The 25,230-nt window shown below is 54.4% G+C and overlaps 3 protein-coding genes across 19 annotated transcripts; 2 read left to right on the plus strand and 1 right to left on the minus strand.

The window, feature by feature from the left end:
- The first annotated feature begins 432 nt into the window (after positions 1 to 432).
- PHOSPHO1 (phosphoethanolamine/phosphocholine phosphatase 1) lies at positions 433 to 9,943 on the plus strand. 10 transcript variants are annotated; one of them, XM_064495967.1, is made up of 4 exons: positions 3,624 to 3,983; positions 4,127 to 5,176; positions 7,193 to 7,302; positions 9,104 to 9,943. In XM_064495967.1, the coding sequence occupies exons 3-4, from the start codon at positions 7,258 to 7,260 to the stop codon at positions 9,860 to 9,862; spliced, it is 804 nt and encodes a 267-aa protein (XP_064352037.1). In that variant the 5' UTR covers positions 3,624 to 3,983; positions 4,127 to 5,176; positions 7,193 to 7,257; the 3' UTR covers positions 9,863 to 9,943. The 10 variants fall into 10 exon arrangements, with proteins under 10 accessions (XP_064352038.1, XP_064352029.1, XP_064352037.1 ...); XM_064495966.1 differs by having other exon boundaries at positions 3,625 to 3,983; positions 8,142 to 9,943; XM_064495962.1 differs by having other exon boundaries at positions 3,625 to 3,983; positions 4,127 to 4,508; positions 5,080 to 5,176; positions 7,193 to 9,943.
- Positions 9,944 to 11,042: 1,099 nt separating this feature from the next.
- On the minus strand, positions 11,043 to 20,242 carry ABI3 (ABI family member 3). Of its 2 annotated transcripts, none has more exons than XM_010987950.3 (8): positions 19,979 to 20,242; positions 15,778 to 15,945; positions 14,583 to 14,759; positions 13,145 to 13,230; positions 12,877 to 12,963; positions 12,533 to 12,666; positions 11,863 to 12,000; positions 11,043 to 11,562 (listed from the first exon to the last, which is right to left on the minus strand). In XM_010987950.3, exons 1-8 carry the CDS (start codon positions 20,093 to 20,095, stop codon positions 11,399 to 11,401), a joined length of 1,071 nt encoding a protein of 356 aa, XP_010986252.1. In that variant the 5' UTR covers positions 20,096 to 20,242; the 3' UTR covers positions 11,043 to 11,398. The 2 variants fall into 2 exon arrangements, with proteins under 2 accessions (XP_010986252.1, XP_064352027.1); XM_064495957.1 differs by lacking the exon at positions 11,043 to 11,562 and adding an exon at positions 11,579 to 11,730.
- GNGT2 (G protein subunit gamma transducin 2) lies at positions 13,346 to 23,849 on the plus strand. 7 transcript variants are annotated; one of them, XM_064495969.1, is made up of 4 exons: positions 13,349 to 14,308; positions 21,823 to 21,912; positions 22,633 to 22,738; positions 23,184 to 23,849. In XM_064495969.1, the coding sequence occupies exons 1-4, from the start codon at positions 14,202 to 14,204 to the stop codon at positions 23,307 to 23,309; spliced, it is 429 nt and encodes a 142-aa protein (XP_064352039.1). In that variant the 5' UTR covers positions 13,349 to 14,201; the 3' UTR covers positions 23,310 to 23,849. The 7 variants fall into 7 exon arrangements, with proteins under 7 accessions (XP_064352042.1, XP_064352039.1, XP_064352043.1 ...); XM_064495974.1 differs by lacking the exon at positions 13,349 to 14,308 and adding an exon at positions 20,412 to 21,228; XM_031469693.2 differs by lacking the exon at positions 13,349 to 14,308 and adding an exon at positions 20,412 to 20,940.
- Positions 23,850 to 25,230: the final 1,381 nt, after the last annotated feature.

Genomic DNA, 25,230 nt, shown 5'->3' on the forward strand with positions numbered 1-25,230 from the left:
AGTAAGTGCTCCATCAATGTTAGTGATTGTTGTCCAGGATGGAGATGAGAGACATGGAAAGGGATTTATTCCTTCCCCCAGGACAACACCTTAGACCCAAAGCGCCTACCACGGATCTGGCAGAGCTGCCTGAATAGGGTCACCCCTGGTGGCCTCTTCTGCTCAGTCCACCTGCATCAGTCGCCAGATCACCAAGGGCCCTCTGCCTTCTGCAGACGGAGAAGTGCCGACTGTACAACTGGGCTGACCGCCACTTGCTCCACGGCGTCATTGGGCAAGGCGCTTTCCTAATGTCCGCAAGCTTCTGCTTTCTTATTCGTTTTTTTTCCCTTTAATGGATGCACTGGAGATTGAACCTTGTGCATGCCAAGCACTCGCTCTACCACTGAGCTGTACCCTCCACCCTTGCTTTCATATGTGTAAAAATGGAAATACTAAAACCATCTGCCAGGGTTGCTGTGGGGATTAGGTGCCCTGCACCCAGAAGGGCCGGAATGCAATTGCCTCTCCAGTTATCTGCCCCTCCCTCTGGCCCAGGCCCCTCCCAGGCTCTACCACTGAGACCTGGGGCAGGAGTTACATCCTCTCTGTGAAGATCAGCTGGAGAGTTCCATCCCTGGCAGCCTGCATCAGGCTTCACCAGGGACTCCTGTCCCTGTCACCTCAGATGACTCCTGTCCCCGCAAGCTCTCTGCCAGATGGATTGACCTGAGTCCTAAGGCGAACCCCATAGGAGCGGAGTAAGTCCTGCGGTCCGAGCATACCGGGTGGAGGCCTCAAACTGCTAGGGATGGGGATGGGGCAAGGTGGGACGTGGGATTCCCATTCCATTTCTGTCCTTATCTTTAGACACAAGCTCATCATCCTACTTGCTTACTCACAGGCACAAAAAGGGGGAAAGTTGAAAGGGAGATAGGTTGGTATCCTGAAAATTTTAGTGCAGGGAGAACCAGGAGTTTCCACATTTATTCCACGAAGGTGCTTTGCATGGAATCCCCGTGAGCTGTGGGGTTCTCAGCACTGGAAGGCAGAGTCTGCAGGAGGAACTCACTGGTCGGGTGGGGGGAGGCTACAGAAAGTTCTCTGTCCATCCCACCCCGAGCCCCAGCAGTGAATCTGGAAACAAGGTTAAAAGGGCTGCTAACCACATCAAAGGGATTTAAATCTGGTGCCTCCTGAGAGCTTGTGACCCTGGACAAATCATTTGATCTCAATTTCCCTGTTGTAAAATGGTAATAATACTGCACTGACCAGTTGGTGTGAAAATTTAATGAGGGAACATAAATGGAGCACTACTGTTGAGTGAGGTGAACACAGCAGGGAACTTGTTTTATCCAACAACCAACATCTAAGGCCAACTGTGTGCCAGGGTCTATAGGCTAGGGACAAGGGGGACACTGATAAAGAAGACAAGCATGATCTCCGCCCTCACATTGCCCACGGAAGTGGGATGGCAGACACTGAATGAAAGGGATGGTGTGGGGTGATGATTAAGGCAAACAGCTTGGAAGCCCAGCTCTACCATTCACCGGTGGGGTGACTCTGCACTAGCTCAGCTCTTTGCTTTGATTTCCCAAAAGTAAACTAAGCCATGCACCCACTTCATAGAGTGGTGAGGATTACGCGAATTGACACATGGAAAAATGTTACCTGGCAACTGGGTTTCCCTCTTGGTGAGTGTCAAACGGCACAACCAAGCCCAAAGAGTGGGAGAAGAAAGGATTTGTTACTCGTAGCAGCAAAGGAGAACACCAGGCATCTTTCCCAAAGCAGTGTAGTGTCTCTCCCATCAGCAAATCTGGGGAAGTTTTAAGGTAAGGGTGCATGCATTCTCTTGAAAAGGCTTGGGCTGGTGTATGCATATTCATAAAGGGGCTTGAGCAGAGGAGGATTCAACATAGAATTGGCGCAAAGGTCCACAGAGTTCAAGCTTTAGTCCATTGAAGTCAGAAAAGATCATCCTCATCATCATTCCGTCCTCCACCTGGGTGGGGGGACTTAATTCCTGCAGAACTCAGATTCGAGACAGATTGCTATGTATATCCCTTGAGGAGGAACTAGGGCTCTGTTATATCGCTGAACTATTTTTTCTTGACTGCTTTTCCTTGGTTCCTGCATTCCCTCGCTTTCCTTGAGATCATTAATTATAACTGAGACCTGTTCAGGGACAGCATTGTGGCACGGCTTAGACCACAAAATGGTTTAGGCCAAAAATGGCCTCTCTTATGTCAAGAAAGTCATTCCTGATTCTTTTTCTCTGGGGACCCCCCTATCCTATCTGCTTACATTTACAGCCCCTACAGCTGTAAGCACACAGGTGATCAGTATAGTAAAAGGAGCGGCAGGATGTGTAACAGGGCAAGAGATGATGTTCAGGCTGAGCCTGCCCAGCAGTTGGGGTGGACATGGTCCCAAGGAGGAAAGGGCCTGGTGCAGGAGAGCAGAAAGAAAGAGTGAGGAGTGAAGAGAGGGGTGTGACTGAAGCAGAACCAGCAAACCAGTTTAAGAAGTTAGGGCATAGGGAGTTACTGGCAAGGATTTTTAAGGATCAGGTTTGCAACTTTAAAACATTCATTCCCCTTTGTATCTATGGAAACATGGCACACGTTTGTCCATTCATTAATATACCCCTTGCCCCTGGCACAGAGATTAGGGTACTCCCTGGCAGACCCTCGCTCCCTCTCTGTTTTCCAGCCCCACTGGCTTCCAGATCTCTTAGGGCCTTTGCGTTTGGTGGCTCTCTTCCAGGAGTGAAGCCAGGGGAGATTAGGGAGCACTGAAGTTAGACCCAGGCCTGGGGGTGCCCACCTCCTCCCCATCCACACAGCCCCTCTGTGACCCCAGAGTCAAGTGTGCCTCTTTTGATTTCGGCAAATAATTTCTCCTGCTGTAAACACTCAACTGTAAATGCGGCGATCTAGTACAGTGCCTGGTTGGTAGTATGTTCTCAGTCAATACAAGTTTCTTTCCTCTTAAAACAATCTTCTTACCATCGGGGTGGGAGGACATTAAGAGTGGGGTGGGTGTGGCTAGGAACGATTCAGGGAGGAGAAAGTAGGCTTTTAATTTTCTTGCAAAGGGGCAAAGAGTTTGGTCCCCAACTCAGTGTTTACGGGGTAGGCGCGTGAGAGGGTGCCTTTCCCGGCAATCCCCTGTACTCTGTAACCCGGGTAAGGGTTCCAAGTAGATGGACGCAATGACTCCGCCTGGAGGGCAGAGGGCACCTAGCTACGCGCACGTGGGAGAGGAACTGCTTTTCTTGGGCTGGATCGACTGATGCCTACCTCCGGGCTTAGGAACGCAGAACGGAATGAGGTGGGGAAGTGGGGGATACATTTCTGCAAATCTCAGGGATCAGAGCTCCCGAGGCTGCGGTGGAGAAAGTCCACAGCCCGGGCACCTCTAGGTGTATGGGCGGGACTTACGTAGAGTCCCGCAGCCGCGCTCATGAGGGTCCCCCCCACCTAAGCGCATCTGAAGGGATGCACTCCGTCTCCACCCTCCTAACCTTTCCTCCTGTGCCGAATCCCACCTTCGCTGGCTTTCGGGGATCCTCCGGGGCAGCCGAGAGGCGTGGCCCGCCGGCGGCCCGCCCCTTTGATGTCCTCCGGCACCGCTGTGATTGGACAGCCGCTTATGACGTGCGGGGACTGCGGTGGGCCCGGGTGCTGCGGCAGCCGCAGCGCCGGCCGCTGCTCCGGCTCTGGCTCCCGGGTATTTAAAGGGGACGCAGCGGCGGCCTGGGGGGATGGGGGGCAGGTGGAGAGGACGGCCCAGACGCACATCATCCAGGGCCCCTTGGGACTGGAGTGACTCGTGAGCAGGAGCCCAGAAAGCCGGGGGTGGATAAGACATCGCGTCCCCTCCAATCCTCGTAAGCACCCCTTGCTCCATCCCGCTTCCAAATACTCAGCCAGCCCCTTTCCCCACTCTTTACACATCAAACTCTGCCGGGACAGACCTTTGCCGCCGCCGTTCCCCACGTGAGTCCTGGGATCCCCGAGGTAGGGGAGGTCTGGGGTCCTAGTGTGGGGTGGGGGCTGCATGGAGTCTGAGAGTGCTCCTTCATGCGTCTATCAGTGCGGGAGTCCCTGTAGCGGAGTAATTTGTCCCCCTTTTACGCCAGGAATCGGGTGTCCGGGTATCGCTCCGTCCCCGACTTGGTCAAGGCGAAGGAATCTGGGCTCACTTGCTCCCTGCCACCCACGAGTCCCCCCTGGCTCCCGAGCTGCGCGCCCCACCTTCCCTCCGCCCCGCACTGGAGCGAAGCACCCGCCAGCTGGGGGTGTGCCAGAGTGCCTGCTTTCCAGCCACCTCTAAAAATATCTCTCCCCCCCACTCCACCAGCAGCTGCCACCTCTTTGCCCATTGAGGATCCCCTCGCAGTTTGTCCACCCAGGCAGGACAAGCCCAGAGGTGGCTCCCGGTCCCAGCTTCCTCACTGGCACCAGGGCTTCACTGGCACCAGGGCTTCAGTCAGGGCCCAAGGGATTCCCCAGGGCAATAGGGTAAGTTCTGGCTGCAGTTTTCCCAAGAGGCAGCAGAGACCCCTGTGCTCCTGATTCTGATGCTGTGTGACCTCCCAGGATATTAGTTTGACCTCTCTGAGCCTCTGTATTACCTATTTACTGCTGGTGGTGGTGAGGAAGGAAGAGACCATGGTAAAGTTGGGAGTGCTGTCTGGAGAGGGAGAGAATTTCAGTCTAGTGGTGGAATCTGATTTCTAGTGATTGATACAAAGAAACCTGGTCTTGGGCAGAGGACTTGTTACTGTAGGTCTTTGCTCCCCTGCCCCTCATCCCTAACTCGCACATTTTCTGGGGAAAACTGTCCTCAAACTGTCCTGTGGACTCCACCCATCAAGAGGGGAATTTCAAACTTAGGGCCTATGCAAAAGACAGGACTGTTTCCCTTCCCTATCCCCAGGGGCCCTCCCACTCCATCCCCATAGATGTAATACAACAGCATTGTGTAAAAGGTGCCGGGTGTGGGGCTGGGAGAGGCAGTCACTGCTTAGGTGGCACTGAAATCTGGGCCCCCTGCCCACACGATGAAACCCTTCTCTCCTCTCTGCTCTAGCCTGGGAGAAGCTCAGAGGTCTTGTCCCCTTTTCCTCTGAGGGACTCTTTCTGGTGTCCACAAAAGGATTTGATCACTCAGGACAAAGCTGCCAGAGGTGAGTAATGTCACAGAAGCCAGACTCCAGTGGAACCTAGGGTCTCTCTGACTACTGTGGGGTAGTGTCAAAGTCTGGCTTTCTCAGTTTCGAAGAGAAACCCAGAATGCCTGGTTTTCAGCTCTGGGGATTAAAAGAAACAAGGACAACTCACCAAACAATAAATGTTTAACTGATTTCCCTAAATACTGTTACTAGATGCAAAAAATAAAAAAATCACTGTGTTTTGCTATGAGAAGTTTCATGATTAAAAACCAGTAGACTATTCTACCAAATTTTTAAAAAGAAAAGAGAAAGAACCAAGGGTGAAGCAGTGAAAGTTGACCTCTGGATGGTTCCTGGAGACCCTTTTTTATCTTTGTATCTGCCCTGCACGTGTCTATCCATATTTGCTTTTACAAGGGGAGTGGCATCCCCTGACCTTTTCTCTTTGGACTCACCTGGCCCTGAGGGGACAGTGTGGTAACAGCCAGGATTATGGAAGGCTGAAACTCCTTCCAGATGGGGCCTGGGGACAGCCCTCCCACCTCTCTTCTCCCAAATATGCCCTTCCTTCACCTCATTCACTTCCTTCCTCTTCCCTCCCATCTTCTTGACCTGTGTCTCCCCTCCCTCCCTCCGTCTTTTTGTCCACTGCCCCATTCAGCTTTGACCACTGCTCTCAATTCCTAGATTACAAGTTCTTAAGAAAAAGGCTGAGACCCACATCCCATCTCTAGTGAAAGGGTTTAATGCATGTGTGGTTAGGGAGTGGGGAGGGATGGGGTACCTCAAAACAGAGGGTGGCAGAGCCCCTCCCTCTGACTGCTGCCCTGCTCCTGGGATGTCCTAGTCTCTGGTTGAGGGCAACAGCTTCTTGCTGTCCTGGGATGGTATAGGGAAAGTGTCACCTTGGTAAAGTCAGAAGGGTACCCAGTGTCACCCACTGTCACCACCAGGGGGCAGCAGACAGACAGACCTTTGCTCCTTTCCCTGTCTCGGTCTCCAGGCTCTCAAGTAACTTTCCAGGTCTGTCCCAGATGCAACTAGTTGCTCATTTAACCCCACGGTGGAGGGGAGGCACTGGGAGTTGTCGGTCTGTAGCTGCACTGGTGAAGCCACCACAAAGCCAAACCCTGTCCCCAAAGCCACACAGCAAAGTCCCACAGAAATGTCAACCTGTTCCTGACTGACTGCCAGCCTCTGAAAGCACCAGGGAGGCTGTCCCAGACCAGCTGTGGTGCCCACGGGTCCCTGCTGCCCACTTGCTTTGGACTCTGGCAGAAACCCCAGTGCCGTACGCCTTGTCATCTGCCCCTTCCCTTTTGAGGGCAGAGGGCAAGCAAGGCTGTGGCCAGGTGTTCACACCAGGCTCTGCCCCATGGAAACAGCATGGCCTTGGGCAAGTTATTTAAGCTCTGAGCTCTTCTCATCTGCTGGATTCATGAGACTGTTATGAACTGTGAGAGAATGAATGAGTGAAGGTGATTTGTAAACTATGATGTACCATTCACAAGAAAGGGGCAATGACCATACTGGAGTAAAAAGTATTGGTCTCAGACTCAGAGATCTGGTTTTGAGATCTGTCTCTGCCACATACAGTGGGTGACCTTTGGGCAAGTTGGTTAACCTTTCTGGGTCTCCAATAATATCATCTGTAACCTCTAGCATCATGGGGGATTGCTTTTATTTTTTATTCCCTTTGTTTTTATTTATTTATTTTTATGAGTTTTTTTGGGGGGGTGGGTGGGCGATTAGGTTTATTGATTGACTGATTGATGGAGGTACTGAGGATTGAACCCAGGACCTTGTGCATGCTAAGCACATGCTCTACCACTGAGCTACACCCCCGCCTCCCATGGGGGATTTTTAAGAGGATGCTTAACAAGGGCTTTGTGATCCCTAAGTGCTACGCCTATTTGAGGCACTGTTTTTACTGAGTCCTGGGAGAGGATCTTGGATAGGACCAAGTGGGCATTAGTGGTGGAAACAATCAGCTGACTGGGCACCCTCAAATGGACCTTTTGTGGTTGTCAGGAGCTCTGGAGGACGGCTGAAGGCCAACAGTCCCTACAGGTGGTGCCCAGGGTGATGTACTGACAATGAGCGGGTGTTTTCCAGTTGCTGGCCTCCGATGCCTGTCTAGGGTAAGTGGGTCCCTCCAGGGGTCTCTTAGGATGAGGCCTCAACCCCCATGTTCCCATCATGGGGTGGGAGGAGCCCTATCCGGCCCCTTTTAGGCCTGCCTCACCTCTCCTGGGCCTCCACTAATCCCTGGAAGCTTCCATCCCAGGGGTAGGGCCCTGCTGCTTTATATCCTCAACTCCAGGGATCCTGGGCCACTGAGACTCCCAGATAGATGTTGGTAAGACCAGAGGGTGACTCTAGGGATGATGCTGAAGGGACAGTTCTATTAGAGAGACAGACAGCCAGGTTCAAATCTCAGCTTTGAAATTAGGAAAGGAGCTCAGACTTGTTTCACAGGGTGTGCCAGGCCATAAACATCACAGGAGAGGGGGTTAGGAAGAAACTAGAAAGAGGAGTGGTTCCAGCACAACTAATTGGGGTGGGAGGCTGGGAGGGAGAAAGGCGGTGCAGTGGCTACTCTGCAGCTATACATAATCTGCTCACCGCCGCTCTGTCACATAAAGCTGCTGGCAAGCAAAGGTGGCAGGGACCGGCTGCAGAGGGCCTCTGCTCTTCTCATTTGCTTGCCTTTGTGCTGCACACTTCTCCTGTTGTCCCCCATCCTCTTCCTTGTCAACAGGACTAGCCCGGGGTCTCCACTTCCTGGGGCTCCCCACCCCCACTCCCCACCCTACTCTTCCTGTCCCATCCAGCTCCATGCTCCCTCCCCCAGCGTGACTTCCTCCTAGTTCCCTTCCTCCCCACTCCTGCCTCCGTACCCCCAGCCATGTCCCCACTACCTGCTCCCTCCTCTGCCTTTTCAGCCACTGCTGCTCTCTTTCCCTTACCTGTCTCCCAGGTATGTCGCGGCCTGGCTCGGGAGGCTCCTCCTTCCCCAAGCCCCACCGCTTCTGCTGCTGCCCACTTGCTTCGGACGCTGGCAGAAACCCCACCCGCTGACAAGTTCCTCCCAGGGAATTGGCAAGTGATTAGTGATGAGTTGTTAGCACAGGGCCCTAAAACTCCCTGCAGAAGCTGTGTCCCCTGCCTAGGGCCATCTGGCTGGAAGCAGCTCCCAGAGAGCCTGCCCGGGTCTTGTGTGGTCATTCCGCCTACCTGGTTCTTCCAGGAGCTAAAATCCAGTTCTCTGATCAGCGCAGAAGCCCAGGCACTTAACTCTCTAGACCTGGCCCTTAGCTTCTATCCAGGCCTGAGGACCTGGCACTGATTGTCCACATGCCTGGGATGGTGCCAACAAGTCCTCCTGGGAGCCTGGCTCCTATATTGCCCACCATGGTCCCACAAACTCTCGGCTCTGCATGGCCGAGAAAGGGGAATGAGGAGGCTGCTCCAGTTGGGTAAATGGGTGGTTTCCCTTGACTGTTAGGGAAGAAGGGAGTAGAGAGTCCCCTCCGTTTATCCATAAGAACAAGTGGAGTCACTGGAAGAGCCCGGAATGGTCTAGGGACCCCCAAAGGAGTTACCCCTTGGAAGCTGTTCTTCCCTCTCTCAAGTTGTTAAGCCCCCATGGCCCCGATGAGAGTAGCAGAAATAACTGGGCTCAGGAGGGGGAAGGTCCCCTGAGGGTAAATCCCAGGGCAGTTAACCAAGAGGTGCCAAGCGGGTGGGCAGGGAAGGCTGGGAGTGGGGACGGCGACGTTGCTTACCCAGCTTAACCAGCTTCGGGTCCTCCTCAGGTCTTGGATGTGCCAGCGCCTCTGGCTGTGGCCCGCTAACCAGCCTCTCCCGGGCCGGCTCCCGCCGCGCCCCCTCTCGCTTGCTCCCTCCTCCTCCTCCTGCTCCTCTCTCCCCCGCTCCCAGGACAGCGGGATGGCCGCGCAGAGCGCGCCGCGCTTCCTGCTGACCTTCGACTTTGACGAGACCATTGTGGACGAGAACAGCGACGACTCGATCGTGCGCGCTGCGCCAGGCCAGCGGCTGCCGGAGAGCCTGCGAGCCACCTACCGCGAGGGCTTCTACAACGAGTACATGCAGCGCGTCTTCCAGTACCTGGGCGAGCAGGGCGTGCGGCCGCGGGACCTGCGCGCCATCTACGAGGCCATCCCCCTGTCGCCGGGCATGGGCGAGCTGCTGCAGTTTGTGGCCAAGCAGGGCGCCTGCTTCGAGGTTATTCTTATCTCAGACGCCAACACCTTCGGCGTGGAGAGCGCGCTGCGCGCCGCCGGCCACCACGGCCTGTTTCGCCGCATCTTCAGCAACCCGTCGGGGCCCGATGCGCGGGGGCTGCTGACGCTGCGGCCCTTCCACACGCACAGCTGTGCGCGCTGCCCCGCCAACATGTGCAAGCACAAGGTGCTCAGCGACTACCTGCGCGATCGGGCCCGCGACGGCGTGCACTTCGAGCGCCTGTTCTATGTGGGCGACGGCGCCAACGACTTCTGCCCCACGGGGCTGCTGGCGGGCGGAGATGTGGCCTTCCCGCGCCGCGGCTACCCCATGCACCGCCTTATCCAGGAGGCGCAGAAGGCCGAGCCCAGCTCCTTCCGCGCCGCCGTGGTGCCCTGGGAAACGGCCATCGACGTGCGCCTCCATCTGCAACAGGTGCTGAAGACGTGCTGAGGACGCGGCCTGCAGGGGCTCCCGGGCGGGGAAGGGGGGCGAGGGGGCTGGGGATCCGGAAAGACAAACCTAGTTTTATTATTCCCTTTCCCTTTCGCTTTGGTATGTCCCTCCGGGAATTTCCGGAATTCCGGGCTCGTCCCTTTGGGGGCTGGGGGAGGGAGTCCAGAGCCGTCCCCATCTATGCAGTTAACCCAGCTCAGCTTCCTCCCCTACTTCCACTGCAATAACGTTCTGGAGTCTGGCGCCACTGGGGTGGTGAGCATACCTGGGCAGGCAGCAGTGTTTCCAAAACCCCTGTCCTCCGAAATGGGAGGAAGGGGGTCCGCTGGCAGATGAGAGAAGGAACATCTCCCACTGCCTTAACTGCTGCCTTAGGTTGCATGACCTCCTTCCCCCAGTTTTCTGTCAAGCGGATCCAGGTCCCAAAATTCCCGCAGTTGCACCGGACTTCCGCAGAGAGAGACGGCTTTCTCAGACAACGATCCCAGGCCTAGATCTTGCTTCACCTACCACGACCCCACACTACACACCTTTTCTTCTTGCCTCCCTTCTCCTGACCATCCCGCCAGCATCCCCACAGGAAAAAAAGCCAGAGGGAACAGTCGCCTCCTCGTGGTGGGACGAGGTAGCACACTGTCCTGCTCGGGTCCAGCCAGCCAGGGACCTCGCAGCTCGCGCAACAGTGTCTCCTCGCACCCCAGCCTCGTCTATGCAGCAAGAGACCAGGGACTTAACCAAAGTCGCCCCGTCGGCTGGGCCCTCTGAGCCCCTCTCCTCCCGTATGGAACAGAAAGCCATGATGTTTTAAAGCAGAGCCAGCGAAACCCAAGCCCCTCCTCCCTCTCTGGTATTTCAGAGCTATAAAGGAGGCGAAGGGGAAGAGGTGCCTGAGATATCTCGCGCCGCAGTCTGAGGGATGAAAGATGAGAGTGAAGTGCTCTCTGCTCTCAGAGCCCCATGTAAGTGAGCGAGTTAGAGTCTCCACTCTTGGAGTAGTGCCCAGCTTGGAGAACCAAGACAACACAACACAAGCAACAGGCAAAAGAACAGTGCAGCCCATGGTCGTAGGGCAGGGGTCTAGGGTAGAGGGCTCAAAAAGCACCAAGGAGAAGGGAGAGATACGGCCGCGGGGGCCAAGCAGAGGGGACTCAATAATTAGCGGGAGCCTTAGCCAAGCTAAGGGTGTCTTTCATTCCCTCTGACTCCCAGCCCTGCCGGGCAATCATAAGGTCAGAGTTTTATTCAAAGTTGGCACTTGCAGCTGGAAACCCTATCCTGCATGGTGCAGGGCTCCTCTGGATAAGATCACCAAGCTTCTTGGCTTCTGGTTCTTTCCTGTCTGCAGCAGGCCCTGGGTATCTCCTCTCTCCTCAGGACCCCTTCCCACTGCAATGGAGGGGGCAGGGGCAGACACAGCTCATAGCCTAGGAGGTGCTCAGGCCTACTCCAGCCTTGGCCGTGGAGCTGGCTTTGGTGTGGGGCTCAGGAGGCTCAAGGGAGTGCCTGGGTCAGCATCCCAGAGCACTCAGGCCGTCAGCAGCTGGGCGCCACATAGTTCCCAGGGAAGAATCCAGACCCCTCTGAGCTGACGCCCTCACACCAGCCATCAGAGTAGCGGCGGGTGATGCAGATAATGGTGCCTTCAGAGAAAGAGAGTTGGTTGTCCTTCTGGCGGGTGTATGGGTATAGTGTCACCACTGCAGGGCGGGAGGAGAGGGTGCCATGAGATGTGCTGCCTGCCCCATCATGGGGATGCAGGGGCCCACACTAGGGAGTAACTAGGAGGGTGGGGCAGGAGATACCTTCTCCAAAGTCCCCGGGACTCCTCCCCAGCTGAGGTGTTCAGTATCAGGCCAGCTGCTTCTCTTTGTTGGGGGAAATAATAAATTCACTTTTGCAGATGGAGGGGAAGCTGTTTCTGGGCTAGCAGACTGGGGTGGGGGCGGTGGGACACTGACCCCAGGATCGGGTGCCCTTCAGCCCCAGGAGTCAAGTACCTTTCTCCAAGTATGTATCAGGGACCCAGCTTGGCTCCTCGGGCCCAAAGCCTGGTGGGGGCGGAGGTGGCAGACCCAAGTCATCTACATCCAGGGGCGGCGGAGGGGGCAGATCCAGGGGCAGAGGCAGTTCCGGGTCTGGGAGGGGAAGCAGAAGGGCTGCAAGCATGACACAGGCAACCCCCTCCACTCACCCCAAGAACCTTCACTGTTCAAAGGCAGGGCCCCAGGATCTACCCATTCTACGTAACCTGCCTCCTGCCCTCATTCATCGTGGTCCTCCCACAACACCTCTAGCAAGTAGTAGGTGCTCAGTAAATACTGAGCAACATAAACAGTGTAGGGTGGTCATACAGCTTGGTGAGCCTTGGGCAAGTCACTTAATTTAACCTCTCAGCCTCAGCTTCTTCTGTTAAATGGGAGCGTGAAATTCCTCTTAGGGTTAAGTTTAAGTGAGAAAATGGATGCTAAACTTCACCCCGGCGCCTGCTGTAAAGCAGGCGCTAAATTATGTTCGTTCGCTTCCTCCACGGCTTTCTCATGACTTCTACCTGGGACAAAGCATTCACTGAGGTAGGCTCGACTGGACCCAGGTGAGGTGGGGAGGAGTTTCAAGAGGGGAGAAAACGACCCCAAAGTTGAGCTAGGAGGAGAGGGAGGGGCTGCTTACCTGGCGGAGGCAGGGACAGTTCCTCCAGCGGAGGGGGCGGCAGGAAGACCTCGGCGGCAGCAGGTGGAGGCAGTGGAGGTGGGGGTCCTGCCTGCCCCTTGGTCGTGGAGACCCCACTGACACCTTCGGCGCTGCTGCAGACCAGAGAAAAGGGGGCTCGGCTAGGTTGGGGGTCACCTTCCCTGGCTCAGCGCCCCAACTGGCTCCGCCCGTTCAATCCCAAGCCCCGCCCCTGTGATCTTGAGTCCTCTCTACCTCGGTAGTCACGGTGAAAACCGGCAGGAGGCCCCTCTACAACCCTACCCACCCCCCCACCGCCCCCCAGCTTGGACCTGGGGGCTCACCCAGCCGAGGCCAGGGAGGAGATAGAGGACGCGGCGGAGAGTTTGTCGTCGGGCACCACCGGGAGCTCTGGGATCCGGGGTGCTCTCCTGGGGGTGGAGAGGAGGGATGTAGTCAAGGGGGAAGGAAGGCTTCCGGCGAGCTGGGGCTGGCACCGAGGGGAGGTGGCAGCTGGCGGAGGAGGAAGTTTGGCGCTCGGCTTGAAGCGAGGATGGGGGCGTAGAGTTTTGGGATGGAGCGGGGCAGATTACGATAGCGGTGAGGCCTCACCCCAGGGTGGCCGAGGAAGGTGTGGCAGGCGCCTTGATGCTCTTTCGAGACAGGGTCCCGGTCCGCGACAGCTGGGTGCTCAGATCCTGCCAGAGAAACAGGGGGTGGGGCTGACATCCATGGGGCCCCCGGTAGCCCCCCTTATCCCGGAGAGCAAGTGGGGGCAGGGCGAACTAGAACTCGAAGGGAGAGGGCGGACGGGCACAGCAAGTTCTCACTTCCACTTCCCAGGCCCCCTCTCCCACCCCACCCCCTCTTGCTTTCCTGCGCCCTGGGCCTCAAGTCTGCCCCAGGCCCAGACAGACACGGTCTGATGGCCACTTCCTCTGCTTTGGCTCAGCGACTGAGCCTCACCTCCTGCCAAAGCACACTCAGCTCCCAGCTCGGTGGTCCCTAACTGAGAAACCTCAACCCCAGCGCAGGACTGAGGAGGTAGAGGTGGACTTAGAAACGTCCCACCTGTCATCTTCACAGGCCTGTGGAACTAGTTTTGGGGGAGCTGCGGCCAGAGAGAAGCAGAACACGTAGCGTGTGCAAGGACCATGTGCAAACCCCCGCGAGCGAGAGAGCACCTCTGTTACCGACAGGGTTTCCCCAGGAGTGGGTGGCGGGGAGTGATGTCCTCTGCTGTACTTCACTAGGGACAGGACAGAAGGGACTTGAGCTGAAGCATAAAGAATATAATTTGGACAATAGGAAGAACTCACTGATGAGGAGGGCTGGTGACTGAAGGAGGGAGTGCACTTCCTCTCTCTGGGGGGGATGGTACATTAGGATATGAAAGGGTCATTTAGATACAGGGGAGCTTCTAATCTAATCTGGAACGATGGGGTGTGGGGACCAGGGATGGACAAAATGGGATTAGGGGTATGTGCACTGTCTCTTCTCTCAGAAGGCTGTGAAGGAAATGCCAGTCATCCACCATGTCTCCCTTTGAGTGGCTGCATCCTCACCCCTTCCCACCCAACAGCAGCTCTGGGGTGACTGTTCAGTGCAGTGACCTCAAACCTCCAGACAGAGGAAGTTGCTGTTCTCATGCAGCTGCGGAGCCATTCTCATGCACACCCTGACACCCTCCCTCCCCTTCTCCCCCTCACGCCCTCACAGCTGGCACCCACAGTGGGGAGGGGTGGGTGTGCCCACATGTCACTCTCAGCAGATCATGTGAGTACAGAGTAAAGATCGGTTATGAAGCAGGGTGGGTCATGAAGAATTTTTAAGGAAGAGCGGGGTCAGGGAGGGGAGGCCCCTTCCTGGAAGGAGGCCTTGGGGAAGAGGGGAGCCTCTTAGGGTGATGGCTTCAGGGAGTGAGGAAGGAAAGGGGCTGCAGGTTGGGATAAGAACATGGCTGTGGACGAGAATTGGGTGCCTAGAGAAAAGGGAGCCACAAGGCAGAAGCTGGGGGCTGTGGAGAAAGAGGAGGGGCTGCTGTCTTTACCTTGATCCCATGGCCGATGTCATCCAGGCAGCCAAAGTTGAGGGGTCTCCGGTAGTAGGGTGTGAGCGGAGGGAGGCTCGTGGGGGCGATAATTTTCTGGCTGGGGGGCAGCCGCTTGACAGTGGCTAAGGTGCCAATCTCCCTTCGGGCCACCTTCTCCATATGCATGTTCACCATCTGCATGACAGGGTTAGAGGTGACAGTGGGGCAGCCTCTGCACAGCGCAGCCCCTTAAGACCTTGGGGTGAGGAGAGGGACCGGGGGAGGCAGTGAAGTCCAGAGAAGGAGTGAGGGGAGTTTTGTCCCCAAGGCCACACAGGGGAGGATGGAGCCACTTTGGAGCAACTTCCTGGTGGAAGAGAACAGGGGTTATTATTAGCTGAGCAGGAACCAGAGGAAAAGAGAAAACTCAGCATCCCTGGGGATGCTGGGAGGAGACTGGGCTGGCTCAAGAGCAGAGGGGAATAACGTAGAGGTGGCTGAGAATTGTGGCTGGATCGGCTCTCCCTTTGGGGGCACAATATATAGGGCACAATATATGAGTGAATTAACTTCCTCTTGGAATGTACTGTGCAGAAACTTACAAGCGCTGAGAGCGTGGGAACTCCAGTCTGCTGGGGTGAAAGGAAAAGACACACCCACAATGAACATGTGGGTGATGCACAAGCCAGGCCGACGCGTAACTGAATCTGTGCGTGTGGTTTGTGGGGTAATTCCTTGGCCAAGGATCCAGGAAGGAAGGAGGAGGGTGTGTACGCTAGATGGGTGGGGGGCGCTGTGCTGTAGTGGCAATGCTCCCAGGGCTGAGGATGACCTTGCCGAGCAAGCACTCTGGGTCTGGGATACTTACTAGGTCACTGCCTGTGTTTACATGGGAACAGGGTCCCTTTGCCTCCTTGCTGTCCTATGTAGCCGCTGTGATGAGCAGAGCCTACTGTGTTGGGTAGAATTCAGAGAAAGAAGAGTTCTGCCCTCCAAGGGTTCCTCGTCCGATGGGGCAGCCAGGCCCACCACGGAGACATAACCACAGAGACAAGGAGGCTCCAAAAGCTTGGGGAGTGCCAACTTTCTGTGATAGAGCTTGAGCATACTGACGTGGAGGAAGGTGGGAAAGGACTTTTGCTGGAGAAGATGTCCTGGGTGGGGCTGAATGCGAATTGGGGGCTGATGGAAGCAGCCTTCCCACAGCTCTTACCTGGCCCAGCGTGCTCACCCGTGCTTCCACCTGCCGCAGGGCGGCCGCCTGAAGGTCCAACATGCGCAGAGTGTGTCCAGCCAGGTTGCCCACCTGGTAGGCCACGCTGGCTAGGGCCTGGGTGGTGAAGGCCATGGTCTCCTCCAGTGCCTTCCGCTTGTCTGTGGCCTGAAATACACAGAGCCCAGGCCTGAGGCCAGCATGTCCCACTGTCTGGATGGGATGGGCTAGGGTATGGAGAAGTTGGGGACCAAATTAGCAGAAAGCAGCAACCCTTAGATGTTTGAGGTGGTTTCTGTAAGGATGAGGTTGTAGAAAGAGGGACCCAGGGGGCATCAGGAAAGTGAATCTGCAGCCCTGGGGACTGGGTGCAAGGGGAGGAAAAGATACACGTCTCAAATAGTCAAGCTGACAATTTAGCTCTACCATGGTCCTGAGGAGTTTCTGCGGGGGTAAAAAGTGACCAGTAGAAAGGAATGAGGAAGTCAGTGCTGGCTGGAGAAAATATTCTCAGACTTGAAAATCAAACATCCCAGACCTTCTAAGCAGAATCTCCCGGGAGCGAGGCCAAAGAATCTGTGCCTCTAAAAGCTCCCCAGGTGACTCCTGTGCTCCTTGCTTAGCTCCAGGCTACAAGTCGGTGTTTGGGAACCAACAATCTGGTCCATTTTATAGATAAGAAACTGAGGCCCAGGAGGAGTGACTTCATTCATTCCTTCCCTCCAATAGCTTCCCAACACACTAAGAATAAACTAAACTTCCAACCATGGCCTATCTAGAGCCCCACGAGGCTGGCTCCAGCTTTCCTCACCACCTTCCTCCCCTCCCACTCTCCCTCTCACTCGCGCCCCTCAAGCCACATTGGCCATTGTGTCTCTATTCCTGATCAAGCTAAGATTGTTTCTACCTCAGGGCCTTTGCACTTGCTGTACTTCTTTCTAGACTCCTTAAATCTCAGCTCTTCTCAACCGTTGCTCACCACCCTAAGATTTCCCCCAGTCTACTGTATTGACCCACTATCAGATTTACTCTGTTCTTTTTTCTTCATAGCACTTAACACTATCAGAAATTGTTTATCTATGTACTTTATTACCTATTTCCCCACCCACACACACGCACTCATGCGGACATGAAAATGTAAATGCTGTGAGGGCAATGAGCTTGTCTGTTATCCTGTATCCTAGCCTGGGGTAGTGCCCAACACACAGGCAGTACTTAATAAATATGCCTTCATGAGTTAATTAGCGGATTGAATGCAAGCAAACCCAAACACTTGCTGGGTATCTTCCTACCGCATGCCAGGCACTGTGCCAGGCACTGGTCAGGGCCACACTTCCAGTCAGTGGTAGCGGGGTGGGCAGGGAGTGGCTGAAGACAGAGAGGCTTTTTTTTTTTTTTTTTTTCAGTCCCAAATCAGACCTTGGGGGCTGGCACAAAACTTCTCCGGTCATTTGGTTCCCCAGGCTGCTTCCTCCTCTCAGGGTGGGACATGGAGTTGCTGTGCTCTGGTCTGTGCTTTCTCCAGGGGAAGGAGGCCAATCCACAGGGCAAGGCTGGGGAGAGGCCAGTGGACTGACTGACAAGGCTGCACACTGGGGTCTCCTTACTAAGGATCCTGAGGGGATCCTCAGGGCCTGTAGCCTGAGCCAGGCTGGAGCCAATGGGCAGATGGAGAACCTCGTGGCAGCCCCTCCAGTACTTCTCCCCTGGGGTACTCCTCCCAGCCTTTCTGTTCCAACAGTTGGAAAGAGCTGCTCATTTACATCCAATTTACATCAGCATATGTAACCAAGTGCCTTGAAAAGTTAAAGAAACCAACCCAGGAGGTTAAAACCAGAAAGGATAGCAGGTCTTATACTAGTTTAAGACCTTCCTTTCATAGGTGAGGCCCAGAAGGGAGCAGCGACTACTCTTTTGGTCTCCACCCAGATTTCTGAACTGGCCTCTTCTGTACTGTCCCCTCCCTGGACTGGCATGTGGAATTCATCATTGGGTTTTTCCTGTCAGTCCAAACAGGAAAAATGTCTGCTTGGGCCCAGCTCTGGGAGGCCAGAGCCTGGATGCCTGCTGACCCCTGGCTTTGGTCTTGACCTGAAGTCAGGTCTGGCGGGACAACGGTCAGGCATCCATCTTCATGGCTGACTGCTTATTCATCATGCAAATTACCCTGTCTGTAAACTCGATGGACCCTGACCGAGAACACTGCCGTTGACCCCAGCCTGCCCTCCCCCATTCCCCATAGGTTTCCTGACACCTGGTTGAGGGGGGGAGGGAGGTCGTGGGAACTAGGCCTTGTTTAATGCCAGTTCTGAGAAGTCATCCAAACCCTTCCTAGGCATTTGCTCCCCAGACAAAGATCCTCAGAGAAGCCAGGAAAGGTAACTGGTTGTGTGGTCTGGTAGTTGGTGTGCTCCATGAAGGAAGCAGACGTCTGGGGATTTCGACTTGGATCAGGGCTTCAGATGCTCTGGGTGTTTTTGCAAGGGCTGCTAGAACTGACTTTTAATATCTATATGTGTCTTTCAACCTTCTGATGAATGATGATGATGATGGTGGTGGTGGTAACAGCTGCCGTTTGTCCTGCCCTAAGGCACAGGCACCAGGCTAAATGTTTTAATACATCATTACCTTCAACCCCTGTGACCACTGTAAAGGAAGGGATAAAAATCAGAGGGACAACTTGCCACAGGTCCAGGAGTTGTCAATCGGACTCAGGTCTTTGTCACCCCCCAAATCCTGTGTGCACACTGCGTGTGTGTAAATGAGAACCCATCAGGAAGTGCTTCGAGATATGCAGAAGTTACTGAAGGCATGGGAAGGGTGACCTCCATCCTAGCCCATGAGAGCGTGCCTTTCAGCGCTTGGAGAATGGAGCTGGTTTACCAGCTCATCTGCAAATATCTCGCATTAATCACTCAGCATCTACACCCCGAGTAGCATTTTCAACTAGAGGTGTCGGGGTGAGCTCTGGAGTCAGAGTTAACTTTCATGCCCCACTAACTTGGAGACTTCGGGAAAGTGAGTTAACCTTTCTGAACTCAGCCTCCTGGTTGTGAAGAGGGAGTGGTTCTCACCTCACAGACCGGGCTGAGGACTGAAGGAGGCAGTGAGGGCAAGTAAAGGTGCAGAGCATCTGGCTTTTTTTTTTTTTTTTTTTTTACTTAAAAAAATGTTTAATACAGTTTTTAAAGTTTACTTTCCATTTACAGGGTGCAGAGCGTCTTAACTGTTGTTACCATTGACTCTCTTTAATCTGCCATTTTCCCATAAGCCCTTGCTCCTTTTATTTATTTATTTATTTTTCAACACTTCTGCTGAGCTGGGAGGTCCCAGTGCAAATAAACTCTCTTAAAATCATGCAGCATGTCAGGGAGGGGAAGGCAGAGAGGAGAGGGCTTTGCTTCAGAAGTCAGGAGGCCTGGGCTGATGTCACCTCTACCGTAGCTGACCTGTGTGACCTTGACAAGTTGACAAGTCACTTTGCCTCCCTGAATTGCTGTTTTTTCATCTATAAAATAGGAATAATGATACTCTTCTCACAAGGTGGTTATGAGGGTTCATGAAGTAACAGAGGTGCTCGATCATTGTCAAGTTTCCTTTGCCCCTTTTCCATTCATCCAGGCATCTACTTGTGGCCCTGGGACACCCCCACAATTTAGAGAACTGTTCTAAAATGCCACCATGCTTGTCTTTTGCTGGTAGCCTGCTCCCAGCAGTCATATTGTCCATGCCTCTGCCTCTGTCTCTGCCTCTGAGTCAGACCCCGTCTCATTAACCCAGCCTAGTCTGACATCTCCCTGCTCTCCTCAGATACCAGGGAAAGAACTTTCCCTGTGCATCTGAAGTTCACTGCAATGTTTGGGAAGTTCCTCTGAAGTCTCACCTAGTGCCAGCCTGAACGTGGAATGATGGTACCAACCTGTGTATGAGGATAATTCTTTGGGCCTCTGGACTGAACAAGAGAAGGGAGATGAACCAAGGGTGAGGCCTGTAGCAGGATGCCTGCCTGGGCATCTCTGAGGCTCTGGGAGAGAGACGGGGTACCTTGGGGGCTTGGGGAGCCTTAAAGTTTGGGGGACCTGGATGAAGCCAACCTGGGGTGGGAGGATATCTCAACCAAGGCCCAGACCAAGCACCTGTCAGGATGGGCTCCGGGCCCCTGGAGCGGCCGGGGTGCCGGGGACGCGCCCGCTGCGCCTACCTGCACGTAGTTGTCCTCGCAGTAGTCGGCCACTCGCAGCAGGGCGCTGTGGTTGCCCCGCAGAGCCTCCCGGCCCGTGGGGATCTCAAACTCCTGCAGCTGCTGCAGCTCCGCCATCGCCCCCCAGCCTCTGACTGGCTCCCCGGGGAGCCTGCTGGTTTGGTGCCTCACCCTGCCCTTGATTGGTCGCTCCGCTTCCCTCCCTCTCACTGCTTTTGGTTTCCTCTGCGTGAGAGTCCCAAGCCCGCTTGCGAGGGGCAGGCATGCTCTATCCGGGACAAGAGGAAGTTAGCCCCCACTCTCTGGGCCTGTGCCTGTCTGCCCCCTGCCCAGACGAAGGGGGAAGCCAGGGGCCCCTTTTGGGGGCCCAGCCCCCCAATCCCTCCCAGCAGAGGAAGCCAAGGTCGGGGCGGCTGTGATGGCTCCCTGGGCCTGGAGAGGAAACCGTGGTGGGGGCTGGGATGGGAGACTGAGGAGGAAGGGGGCTGGCCTGCTCTGGGGGGTGGAGATGGATTTTCCACTCATGGAAGGGGAGGAAAGGGCAGAGGGTGGGGGCTTCCTTGGGAAGCTTGGGGATGAGTCACCAAGAGACAGGGGACTGGAGAGTGGAGAGGATATGGAGACCGGTCATGTCGGGAGGCTGGAGGGTGGCAGTGCAGCAACAATGGCAAACAGCTGATGTGGCAGCGAGGGGAATCAGGCTGGACATCGGGACGATACAACCAGAGGTCCCCTGAGAAGTGTTATCAATTCTCTGAAGGGTTACCTGTGATGAAGATCTGGCACACACGCTCTGTGCCTGCTGGAGGCAGGACAGGATGAAATTGACCAAGTGTAGCGTGAGGGACTCAGATTAGACAACAGGAAGGACGTGGCTTTCAGAAGCAACGGGTTTAAATTCCAGATTAACTGGTCGGTCTTAGGAGGCAGTGGTGGACAGAGCGCTGAGTCAGCCTCGGGAGGTATGTTCTCCATTTCCTACATTCACGGGGGAATTGGACTCGATGACCTCCAGGGTCCTGTCCTGATCTTAAATTCTTAGAGCTCACAGTGAGTGGGACTTGGATCCTGGAGAAGCACTTAGGATGGGCTCTGGGCTTCCCCCCCGCTCCCACTGTGGTGTCTGTCATTGTAGAGGCAGAAAAAAAGGAGGCTCCCTTGCTGACCACAAGTGGTCCCTTAATATCTGCTCCTCGAGGGTGTCCCTTGTCATTGGACAGGCGTCAGTCTGAGCAGGAGCTCAGTGACTGGTAAATGGCATAGCCTTTGGGTGGACCTGGGAGGAGAACGAGAGAGAGATCAGGATATGGGCTCAGGGATGGCTGAGAGAGACCCACAAGCAGGGCTTAGAGGAAGTAATGGAAGCAAAAGAGCCTGGACACAGGTGTTAGAGATGGCCCTGGCCCCATGTGCTGGCTGGCAGAGCAGCCCAAGTGAGTCCATTTTTATTGAATAAGTGAGTGAGGATTGAGCTGGGAGAACCTGCTGAGGGGTTCCAATGGGGGTCACAAAGGCTTCTCAGGTGAGGGAAATGCGGAGCTGGTCTAGGACTTGCCTCATGGGGAAGAAGAGCCTCAGAGCAGACTCAGGGGTAGAGGAGGAGAGGGCCTGGCTGAGAAGATGGAAGAGGGAGGGGAGCACATAGGTCTGGAGGGTGAGAACTGGGGAAATGGGCTCTAGGCCAGAGAGGTCACTGAGGAAGTGGGGCTGGGACCAGGGGCAGGGTGCCTGCAGTGGCTAGCAATCTTGGAGGCTCAGGCCACTGGATGAGCTTAGAACCTTGAGCCTATGATCAGCTTAAGCATCAGAGATTTGGGCTTCCAGACCATCTGCTTTATCCAAAGATTTTCAGCTCATGAGGAGCTAGGAGGCTCAAACTCCATCTTGTGTGCGTCGGGGACAAGTGACTTGAAGTGCACGCTCTTCCTTGGCAGGTGAGAGGGGCTGAAGTTGCACTGGGCTGGGATCTAGTATTAGCATTATTGAGGTTAGGCACCAGGGAGGCCTTCCTGATAACCCTGTAGTGATGGTGATGATGATGATGATGATGATAAATGTATTAAGTGCTCATTATGTGCCAGGCAGTGTATGAAAATACTTTATATGTATTATTTTCTTAGTCCTCACTTAATCACATAAGGTAGGGACCATTATTAAACCCATTTTGCAGATGGGGAAACTAAGGCTTAAGTAGGATGAGCGGCTTGCCTAAGGAAACAGCAGAATGGGGATCAGAGTTGGAGTCTGGCAGACTCTTCTCTTAACCACTAGGGTATTCTCTACCCTGACAGGACCTGGAGTTTCCTGAAAACTTGTATCTGTATCATTAGATGGAATAATAACTTTGCTTCCCAAATCTTCCTCCCGTCTCTCCCTTCTCCAGGCTCTGATTCCTGTTTCCTCCATAGACAGGTCCTTATCCAAGGGCAAAGATTGTGCCTCCCCCATCAGACTGGGAATGTCCTCTCCTCCTGAGCCTAGATTCATGATGGGGAGTGGGTGGGGAGGATGCAGTGAATATATGGTGAGCGATGAGGGGCCTGAACTGAGGGGCACAGCAGGGAAGGGGGTAGAAGTTGAGGTGTGGAGAGGGCAGAGGAGGGAGCCGGAGGAGCCCAGGGGATTTGCCATCCTGGCTATGGAATCCTTTCCAGGACCAGGTCTCTCCAGGGCAGGATGGCCCAGGAGCTCAGTGAGAAGGAGATCTTGAAGATGGAGGTGGAGCAGCTGAAGAAGGAAGTGAAGAATCCTCGAGCTCTGGTGAGCCTCCTCTTCCCTTCCCTGCTCCCTCTTCTGCATCCCTTCCTGGTCCTCATGGAGCCGGGATGCGAAGGAGGAAGTGATGGACCGCAGGGTGGTGGGACTTCTCCAGGGCAGTAGAAAGAGCAGGAGGTGCCTCTGGAACAAGCTGAGTGTGGAAGGAGGCTGAGCTGACCCTACGGAGGTGTGAAGGAGAGAGCCTCGGAGCCGGGAGGGCTCAATGTGTCCAGCCCTGTCTCTTGGCTGGGCCTGGCCAAACAGGTCAGAGTTAGGCTTTGTGGTTCTGGTCAAGGAACTCACATCAGTCTCACATTGCCCGTCCCTTTCATCTTTCTCCCACCGTCCTCCATCCCCACCCAGCCCAGAAGTTGGTTTTCTTAGGACTGACCCAATCACGAACCCTGAGCAACAGACAAGGGCTAGAACCATATCTGCTTTCTTGCAGATTTCCAAAACGGGAAAGGAAATCAAGGATTACGTGGAGGCGGAAGCAGGAAACGACCCTCTTCTCAAAGGCATCCCTGAGGACAAGAATCCCTTCAAGGAGAAAGGCGGTTGTATGATTAGCTGATGACGCTGACGCCTCTCATCCCGAATGCTTGCCCCTCTCAGCCCCGTTCCTCACCCAGGCCCCAGGACCCTGGGATGCCCAGGGAACCAGTGGATGTTCACCTTCTTAGTCCCAGAATGAGTAAAGATGCCTGGCTGCAGACATTGTGAATCCATTCCCTGGTCCCGCTTTGAACTCTTTCCTCCCATTACCTCCGCCATCCACTGGGTCACAGCTGACCCCACTTGGAAACACTCCAGGAGAGCTTCTCTGGTTCAGTGTTGGCATCGTGTAGGGTCTGAAAAGACTGCAATTCCCTGAGAACCTAGAGGCCAGTCCTTTGGAAAGAGTTGCTCCTCCCTAGAACCCCTCCCTCTCCTCCCTCCACTCTCTTCCCAGGAATTAGCATTCCCATTCTGAGTAGTTGGGTTGAGGACTGGAGTTGGGGAGTCCTCTTTCCCCACCTCATGTGAGAGTCCTCCTGGTCATTTAGATCACCCCAGATGGCCTGATGACAAAAAGAATTTGTAAAGTCATGATGTCATGATTTCTTTAATATTACTGAGTGTCTGTTGCATGCTAGGCTGGGATAGAAGAGTGAGCAGAACTCACGTGGCTCCTATTTTCATGGAATTTGGCAGAGAAACATGAGGCAGAGTTTGCAATTAAATCAGGAAGTGCCACTGTGGGGAAAGGGACATCCAGGGTGGTGGAGGAACACATGGCAGCCAGACATTCACTGCAATGAACAAGGTCAAAGTGAACTATTGCAGGCCACTGCTGGGGGCAGAGCGGGGAGCAGGGACAGACCCCGTAAAACCTGGGACTGGAGAGGAAGGTGGGGTCAAGTCTTAAAGGACCTTGCTATGAGCTCAGGTAAGAACTTCCTCTTTCACCCTCATTACACTAGGAAGCTTGTGAAGGTATTTTAGCAGCAGAAGGTCAGGCTTTGATGAACACAAGGGAGGCTGGATCCTGCTAAGGGAACAATGATGGAAAAGACTAACTCTTGGGAATTTTTAGCAAGATTACTGTCTAAAGGAGCCACAAACGGACCTGCTGATAGAGAGGCGGGGTTGGAGATGATCAGAAGGGTCTTGTTGGCAATATCAAACAACCTGATCTGCTGGGAATGAGCTGGTAATGTTTGCGTTTGAATTGGTTTTTGACAAGAATGAAAGGGGAAAGTGTGGAGGCAGAGAGACAGTGAAGGAGGTGATTGTGAGATCCAAGGAGAGGGAGATTAGGGCAGTGGCTGTAAGTCTACAGGGGGAGGTGGGGTGAAGAGTTCTTTGGGAAATCAAGTTTTCAGATCTTGACATCTCATTGAGTGATGGGGAGGGTCAGGGAGTGTTCGAGGATGGAGGCCAAGTTTCTGGCTTGGTTCGGGGAAGAGAGAGGATTGAAAGCAAGTATCTGAAAACAAACCTAATAACCAAATACACTGATCTGACCCGGAGCTGCAAACTCAGCCCCTCTCCAGTGGGTCCCAGTCCCAGGGCATGGCCTGGGCCACTGGTCAGAACCCAGGATCTCCCAGAGACTGTCCACTCCTTTCCCAATTCCACTGTAACCCCACTTCACCATTCTGCAGTGTCAAATAAACTCAGCCACCCCAATACATTCCGCTCAAGAGAAGGGAAAGAAGAGGAATGAGGAGAAAACATTTAAATATGATACTTCTGATTATTTTAAATGGGGAGGTGTAAATACTCCATATGTTTCCAGCAGTAAGAAAGGAAAAACAGATGGGCGGGGGCAGGCTATAGTCATATGGGTGTAGGTCATGGGCTGTGGCTTCCCTCTTGGTTGGCATTCTTGGTCCAGGGGGCTGAGTCCAACCTGTATCCCTGATGACTCTGAACACTTATTAGGTCTCCAGGTAGAGCAGTAAGTAGTTTCTTCTGTTTACCTTTGCTACCAGAAACACGGGGTTCACCTC

This window comes from Camelus dromedarius, chromosome 16 (genome assembly GCF_036321535.1).
Source record: "Camelus dromedarius isolate mCamDro1 chromosome 16, mCamDro1.pat, whole genome shotgun sequence".
Lineage (NCBI taxonomy): Eukaryota > Metazoa > Chordata > Mammalia > Artiodactyla > Camelidae > Camelus > Camelus dromedarius.